This window comes from Triticum dicoccoides, chromosome 4A (assembly GCF_002162155.2).
Source record: "Triticum dicoccoides isolate Atlit2015 ecotype Zavitan chromosome 4A, WEW_v2.0, whole genome shotgun sequence".
In the NCBI taxonomy this organism is placed as follows: domain Eukaryota; kingdom Viridiplantae; phylum Streptophyta; class Magnoliopsida; order Poales; family Poaceae; genus Triticum; species Triticum dicoccoides.
Window position 1 is genome coordinate 539,945,503 of NC_041386.1, and position 7,555 is coordinate 539,953,057.

General features: G+C 44.3%; 1 protein-coding gene across 1 annotated transcript; it reads left to right on the forward strand.

Moving 5' to 3' along the window:
- Nucleotides 1-787: 787 nt before the first annotated feature.
- On the forward strand, nt 788-2,042 carry LOC119289090 (dof zinc finger protein DOF3.1-like). Its single transcript, XM_037568514.1, has one exon. It carries the CDS (start codon nt 921-923, stop codon nt 1,719-1,721), a length of 801 nt encoding a protein of 266 aa, XP_037424411.1. The 5' UTR covers nt 788-920; the 3' UTR covers nt 1,722-2,042.
- Nucleotides 2,043-7,555: the final 5,513 nt, after the last annotated feature.

Genomic DNA, 7,555 nt, shown 5'->3' on the forward strand with positions numbered 1-7,555 from the left:
CAAAATGATTTGGTCATATGTGGGCTCATGTTGGCAACCAATAGATGTATCTCTTTTATTTGGCTTGCAAAACTATGTGACACTATTTTATTTTCATTCGGCTTGTAAAACTATACTATTTATTTGGTTTGAAACTATATGTTTGCTTGTGAAATATTGTGCATATTTGTTAAAAAAGGACGGTTAGCCGTCCACGCCGGCAAATATGGGCCGGCGCATTGGGCGCACAGCCAGCCCAAATCTCAAACCTGGCGGACGCTCGACCCAAACGAATAAAAAATGGACCAAAGCGTCATCCGTTTGAGTATGTGCGTTGGAGTTGCTCTAAAAACGGACCCAAATGCAAGTTGTGGTAGTGCAGAGTTCACTTTGGCAAGTTTTAAACCAAATCATCACATTCTCTACAAGTAAAAGCCAGAGGCAGAAACACGCTGCAGATGGTAACAGTTGTATAGCTAGCAGTAGCATGTTGCTGTAGTACTAGCTCGGCAGAGCTCCTACGTAGCAGTAGTATATAGAATGGGAGAAAAACCATTTACTTTTACTGTGGGGTTTCAAAACTGTCTGGTGCGGGGAGCATACACGTCAGCATTCAGGTAGCTCACAGGATTCCTTGTCCTGCAAAGATCGAAAGCAACTCTACATGGTCAGTCCCTGCACCCTGCGTACTCATCCCCTCAGCCTTCTGTCACCCACCGTACCATCACCTACAACGCCTATCAGACTCCACACACCTTCTCTCGCTCGCTCACTCACACACTCACTCTGGCTCACGCCGTGTATATATACGCCCTCGCACTTCAATCCCAAAACAGCAAAACTCACCGGTATCTAGCCAAGTTAGCTCGAGCTCCATTGTCACAATACGAGCGTCTACACACCCACATTGCACCTCCAGGGCCAGGCCAACCTCGAACGCCATGGAAGCCCCTCTGCACCAGCTGGCCCCCATGCAGCAAGCACTGCTCGCCCGTCCTCAGAACTGCAAGCACGACGCCGCGGCGACCATGGCCGCGACGGACATGGCGTGCCTCCAGCAGCAGCAGCAGCTGATGCAGCTGCAGCCGGCGGCGGCGAACCCGAACACGCCCTCGGGCGCGGCACGGGAGCAGTGCCCGCGGTGCGCGTCTCACGACACCAAGTTCTGCTACTACAACAACTACAACACGTCGCAGCCGCGCCACTTCTGCCGCGCCTGCCGCCGCTACTGGACGCTCGGGGGCTCCCTCCGCAACGTCCCCATCGGGGGCTCCACCCGCAAGCGCCTGCGCCCGGCGCCGCAGCAGACGATGCGCCGCCCGCCCGTCCACTTCGGTGCGCCTCCGCCGCCGCCGATGCCGGCGCAGTCGCACTCCCAGCAGGCTCCGCAGGGCGGCCTTCTCAGCTCGCTGTTCGCGTTCGGCGCGGCGCCGCTGTTCGAGGGCCGCGTCGGGTTCGACCTCGGCCTCGGCCTGCCCGGGCTGAGCCAGGTGGGGCTCGGCGGCGGCGCCAGGGAGTTCGGCCTGCACTCCCTCGGGCTCCGGGGCGGCCATGCAGGGACGTCGGCGCCGATGCTCTGGCCGACAGCGTTCTTGGACAACGGCAATGTGGACACGTGGAAGGTGTCCGGCGGCGGGGCGGCTGCCATGTGGGCGCCGGAGTTCTCTCCCGCGCCGACGGTAGCACAGGTCGGCGGCAATGGCATGTTTCATGGCGGGGCCCAGATAATGGGACAACTGTGAGAGTGGTCAGTAGTTGTGTGCGTAGCGTACGTGATGGCTCATGCATGTGCCTGCTGGATTATGTGTGTGTAGGTCTTAATTTGTTGTGCAAGTGCATGGCTCGTGTCGTGTCTTGTTTACGTAGTACGTAGTGGTACAAGGAGGGGCCTGTCTAGTTTACAGTTTTGGTTCCACAGGGGTAGAATGGTCTCTCATGTGTCTTATAGCGTGCGTCTCTACAGGTCTGATGGTGTTATTTGTTGGGTACTTGGGTTACATGCATGTTGATGTTATGATTGTATAATTTACATTATTATCTATAGATTGGGTTTGCTCTCGTTTTCTTTTTTGAGAGAGAGTTTCAAAGTTTGGTGCATGAACGATCTTCAAAGAATTGTTCAGACCCAACTGAAAAAAGAAATGTCCAAACAATCGTAGCTTTTTTTAACATAATACAGACGCAAGAGCTCATATATATATGTGCATACACTCATCCCTATGAACGCATACCCTACTCCTATGAGCACCTTTGAGAGACTGAGTCGACATGTCATCTTGAGATTTTACAAAGTCATCTTAGACGCCACGTAATCGATGGGAACGCCTCCTTCCATTGAACGTGTATCACCAAAAATCCTGATATAAATTCAAGGATAAATACAAGCATGAGTAGGGATGGCACCCGCCGGGTTTGGGTACGGCTGGAGCCACCCCATACCCTTACCCGTGACCCCAAACCTTACCCATCACCCGTACCCATACCCGTCAACGGGTACAATTTTTCCCCATACCCATCACCCGTCAGGGTAAATGGATACCCGCGGGTAAAATTACCCATATTTGCAACACATCAATTTGAGCATTACATAGTCACAAACAATAACTTATAATAATAATAATTTATAAAAAACAAAACTTCATTTGAATTTACACACAAGAACAACACTTCATTCGAACAGTTGCACTCTAAAACATTTGGATTTACACACAAGAATCCCTACAAGAACGCTCATGTGATAAATAACACTGCTATTTTTTTAGAATTTCTGAAGCTAAATGAACAACTCGTCACTCTTGCTGCAGCAAAAGAATTCACGGTTCAGATAATCACTTTACACACGGAGTGCTCGTAGTTGTATCTCTGTGCAAAATAATGAATTACCAAAAAGAGGTGGATGCTGTGGTAACAATCGTTGAACACAAATAGTGCTCGTCACCATTTTGCTGCAGCAATAACCACGACATGATCCCTCTTTCTAAAACTTCATGGTTCAGTTCAGACTTAAGAAGCTCGCAATGACACACAGAAAGTCGTATTCATCACATCATCTATATACATCACGTCTACTCAGCAGAAATCAATGCTCATCTACATGAATGCATCACAGCATCTTGTACAGCAAATATCTCCAAACTATAAGATCGGTGCTCGTAATCGTAAAATCATAAAGAAAATCGATACTCTCCTAGCTGAAATAGCCATGCTCCTGTTCTTGTGCTTTGCGGCAGCAGATCGACCATTGCTAAGTAGGCTAGGGCGTACCTGCTTCACGGACGTCTTGGACATAGTGTTGCGATGGTGTTGCACCTTGGACCCTGGAGCATGAGGTGGAAGACCTTGACGTCAGCCGGGGAGTTGGCTCTTTCCTGGCGCGCGAGGAGGAAGGCACCATACAACGATAGGGTTGGGCTTGGGCTCGGTGTTGGCGTGTTGTGCTCCTCGCTGTGGTGGTCGCCGAGCTGCAGATCCTTGCGGTTCCCATCCACACGCGAGCTATCATCGTCCTGTGGGTCCATGGTGGTGGCGCGAGGCAGCAAGCGGCTGGAGTCGCTGGCGTTGGCGGCCGGCAGCGAGAGCCGAGAGCCCAAGAAGATGAGATCAATCTATTCTGCTGGGCGTTGGCTGCTACAAGCATGCGACTTAATTTTGGACGTCAATCACGCAATCACGTTGATATATAACCATAAAAGGAACGAGGCAATTCTGGACATCAATTACCTAGACACACGTACTATCATGTTTGGGATTCTGGACGTGGGATAGCTGCGGGATTTATGTCCACATAATGATACAATACAATTAATATGTGGATTTATAATATTTTAGGCCTATTTATCCAATTATACGTGGGTACATGGGTACACGGGTATGGGTTATACTAAACCATACCCGTACCCACCAAACCCGATGGGTTTCAAATTTTCCTATTTATGTACCCATGGGTATTTTTGTGATCCAAACCCTTGCCCTAATAGGGTTTTTACCCGCCGGGTACGCGGGTAATGGGTACCCATTGCCATCCCTAAGCATGAGGATTTGAATCCTGATGGACTGGAATAACACTGTCTGCCTAACCATCTAAGTACCCGTCGTAATTGAATCAAAAAGTCTCATAACTTCGAATCTATCTCACTTTTTCATGAGCGGACAGTCTGTAACAGTATTGCATTACTTTGTGCAGATGTTGCTTCATAAAAAAATACTCCTTCCGTAAAACGTCTTACATTTATGTACAAAGGAAGTATTACTTGATGCAGATGCTGGAGGATCAACAAAATTCCTTTTCGTTCACAAAAAACCATTTTCTCATGAAGATATTATTTTCTTGCTCGGTTATTGCACTACTTTCGAAAAGGGACCTCCTATTTATCGACTGGTGTGATGGAAAGAGCTCATGCACCGCCCACACGCCCTTTCGGGCAACCCATTTGCGGGGCATCTCTTTCAAAAAATATATTTTCCGTTTCTTTTTTTATTTTCTACTTCCTTAAATCTAGTTCGGGATATAAAAAAGGCTCATAAAATTTTAGAAAAACCCAATTTTTTTCAATGTTCACGAATATTAAATCACAAGTTTTTAAACAATGTTCCAAATTCTAAGAGATATTTACTGATTTGGTAAAAATATTTGTGGATTCAAAATTAGTTAATCAAATTTAAGAAAATGTTTGTTAATTCAAAATATGTTTACTAATCACCAAAAACAAACATTTATTAAAAAATTATGGATAATTTGAATTTCAAAATCAAACATGAACAAGAAATGAAAATGGAAGAAGAAATAAAAAACAAAAGCACCAAAAAAATAACACATAAACTGGTCTGGTAAGGTTCTAGAACCGGAAGGGGAGCCTATGCTAGTTGGACCGGCCCAAATTCACCTACCGACCATCAGGGGAGGCGGGGGGCACGTTTGATTGACAAACGTCGACCTACGTGATAAATTTCCCTAAAAAACCAACATGATAAATAGGGGATCACCTTCATAAAGAGGCCCGAGCCAACATTGATAAAACTACATTGTTAGAGCTACTAATATGACATTTTGGGAACAAATGATTGTATTTTAGTGGTTCAGGCCCTCCCCAACCGTGAAGCAGCAGCAAAAGGCCCCCATCATACAATTTTTCTGGCTCAGTCCCTGATGCAGGCAGAGAATCCCTATACCGTGCGTGCGGTGCCCACAGTCGCGGCAGCGTGTACCCTCGCGACCCTATGAGCACCCTGTTGGGCCGACCATGCGCGGGGAGGGGCGCCCCCTTTTTCCTTTTTCTTTTTACTTTCCATTTTTCATTTTCTGTTTTTCGTTTTATTATATATTCAAATAATAAGGGATTGGTTCTAAAATTTTAAAACATTTTAAACTGTGAATTGTCAAAAACATTCTTGCATAAGAAATGTTTGCGATTCAAAAAAAATGAACATGTTTTGAATTATGAATAGTGTGTTGATAATTATGAACATTTTTTTATATTTCATGAACAAATTTTGAATTCAATGCATATTTTTTAATTTATGAACAAAATTTGTTTTCAAAAACATTTTTTAAAGGATGAACAAATTTTGATATCAATGAAATTATTTAATTAAATGAACATTTTCTGAATATCTATGAACAAATTTGTAATTTGATGAACATTTTTGTAGTTCGATGAACAAATTTTGACTTTTGATGAACATTTTTTAAATCCGATGAACAAATATGAATTCGATGAACATTTTTTGAATTGTTAAACATTCTGTTGGATTGATGAAGATTTTTTGAATTCCATGAACAAAACAATGTTCACGAATTTATAAAGAAATTCGCATGATAGTAAACATTAAAAAATACGTAATTTAAAAAAAAATCATGTATATGGAAATCTGATCATGATTTCAGAAAATTGTTCACAATTTCAAAAATTGTTCATGAATTTGAAAATTTAAAAGTAAAAAGGGAAATAAAACAGAAAAAAATCATGAATTTAAAAGACTTCCACAAATTGAAAAAACAAGAACAAAAATAAAAACAGAAAAATAGAAAAAGGAAAGAAAAATCAAAAGGAAAACAGAAAAAGGAACCAAAAAGAAAAAATAAATAAAAACCGAAACAAAAAAATAAAACCGGTTCAGGGAAAACCGATGGAGGGTGAATCCCGTTAATGAGCCGGCCGAGAGAAACTCTAGCGCTCGAGGTGGGTAGTTGTTAAGTCGATACTGAAGGAAATATGCCCTAGCAGCAATAATAAAGTTGTTATTTATATTTCCTTATATCATGATAAATGTTTATTATTCATGCTAGAATTGTATTGACCGGAAACTTAGTACATGTGTGAATACATAGACAAACAGAGTGTACCTAGTATGCCTCTACTTGACTAGCTCGTTAATCAAAGATGGTTAAGTTTCCTGACCATAGACATATGTTGTCATTTGATCAACGAGATCACATCATTAGAGAATGATGTGATGGACAAGATCCATCCGTTAGCTTAGCATAATGATCGTTTAGTTTTATTGCTATTGCTTTCTTCATGACTTATACCTATTCCTCTGACGATGAGATTATGCAACTCCCGAATACCGGAGAAACACTTTTTGTGCTATCAAACGTCACAATGTAACTGGGTGATTATAAATATGCTCTACAGGTGTCTCCGATGGTGTTTGTTGAGTTAGATCAAGATTATGATTTGTCACTCCGTGTATCGGAGAGGTATCTCTGGGCCCTCTCGGTAATGCACATCACTATAAGCCTTGCAAGCAATGTGACTAATGAGTTAGTAACGGGATGATGCATTACGGAACGTGTACATATACTTGCGGGTAACGAGATTGAACTAGGTATGATGATACCGATGATCGAATCTCGGGCAAGTAACATACCGATGACAAAGGGAATAACGTATGTTGTTATATGGTTTGACCGATAAAGATCTTCGTAGAATATGTAGGAGCTAATATGAGCATCCAGGTTCCGCTATTGGTTGATCGGAGATGTGTCTCAGTCATGTCTACATAGTTCTCGAACCCATAGGGTCCGCACGCTTAACGTTCGATGATGATTTGTATTATGAGTTATGTGTTTTGGTGACCGAAGTTTGTTCGGATTCCCGGATGAGATCACAGACATAACGAGGAGTCTCGAAATGGTAGAGAGGTAAAGATTGATATATTGGAAGGTAGTATTCGGACACCGGAAGGGTTCCTGAGTGTATCAGATACATACTAGAGTACCGGAGGGGTTACCGGAACCCCCCCGGGGAAAGATATGGGCCATATGGGCCATAGTAGGGAGGCTAACCAGCCCACAAGGGGTTGGCACGCCCGCCACAAAAGGAGGAGGCCGAATTGGATTAGGGAAGGGGGCGGCGCCCCCCTTTCCTTATCCTACTCCCTCTCCTTTCTCCCTTTCCCCCTCCGGAAAAAGGAAAAAAGGGGGGCGAATCCTACTAGGACTGGATTCGTAGTAGGACTCCCCTCTCTGGCGCGCCCCTTAGTGGTCAGCCTCCTCCTCCCCTCCTTTATATACGGGGGCAGGGGGCACCCCAAAGCACAACATTGTTCTCTTAGCCGTGTGCGGTGCCCCCCT

Coding starts and splice junctions, on each gene's coding strand:
- LOC119289090 (XM_037568514.1), top strand. CDS start 921: ATGGAAGCCCCTCTGCACCAGCTGGCCCCCATGCAGCAAGCACTGCTC.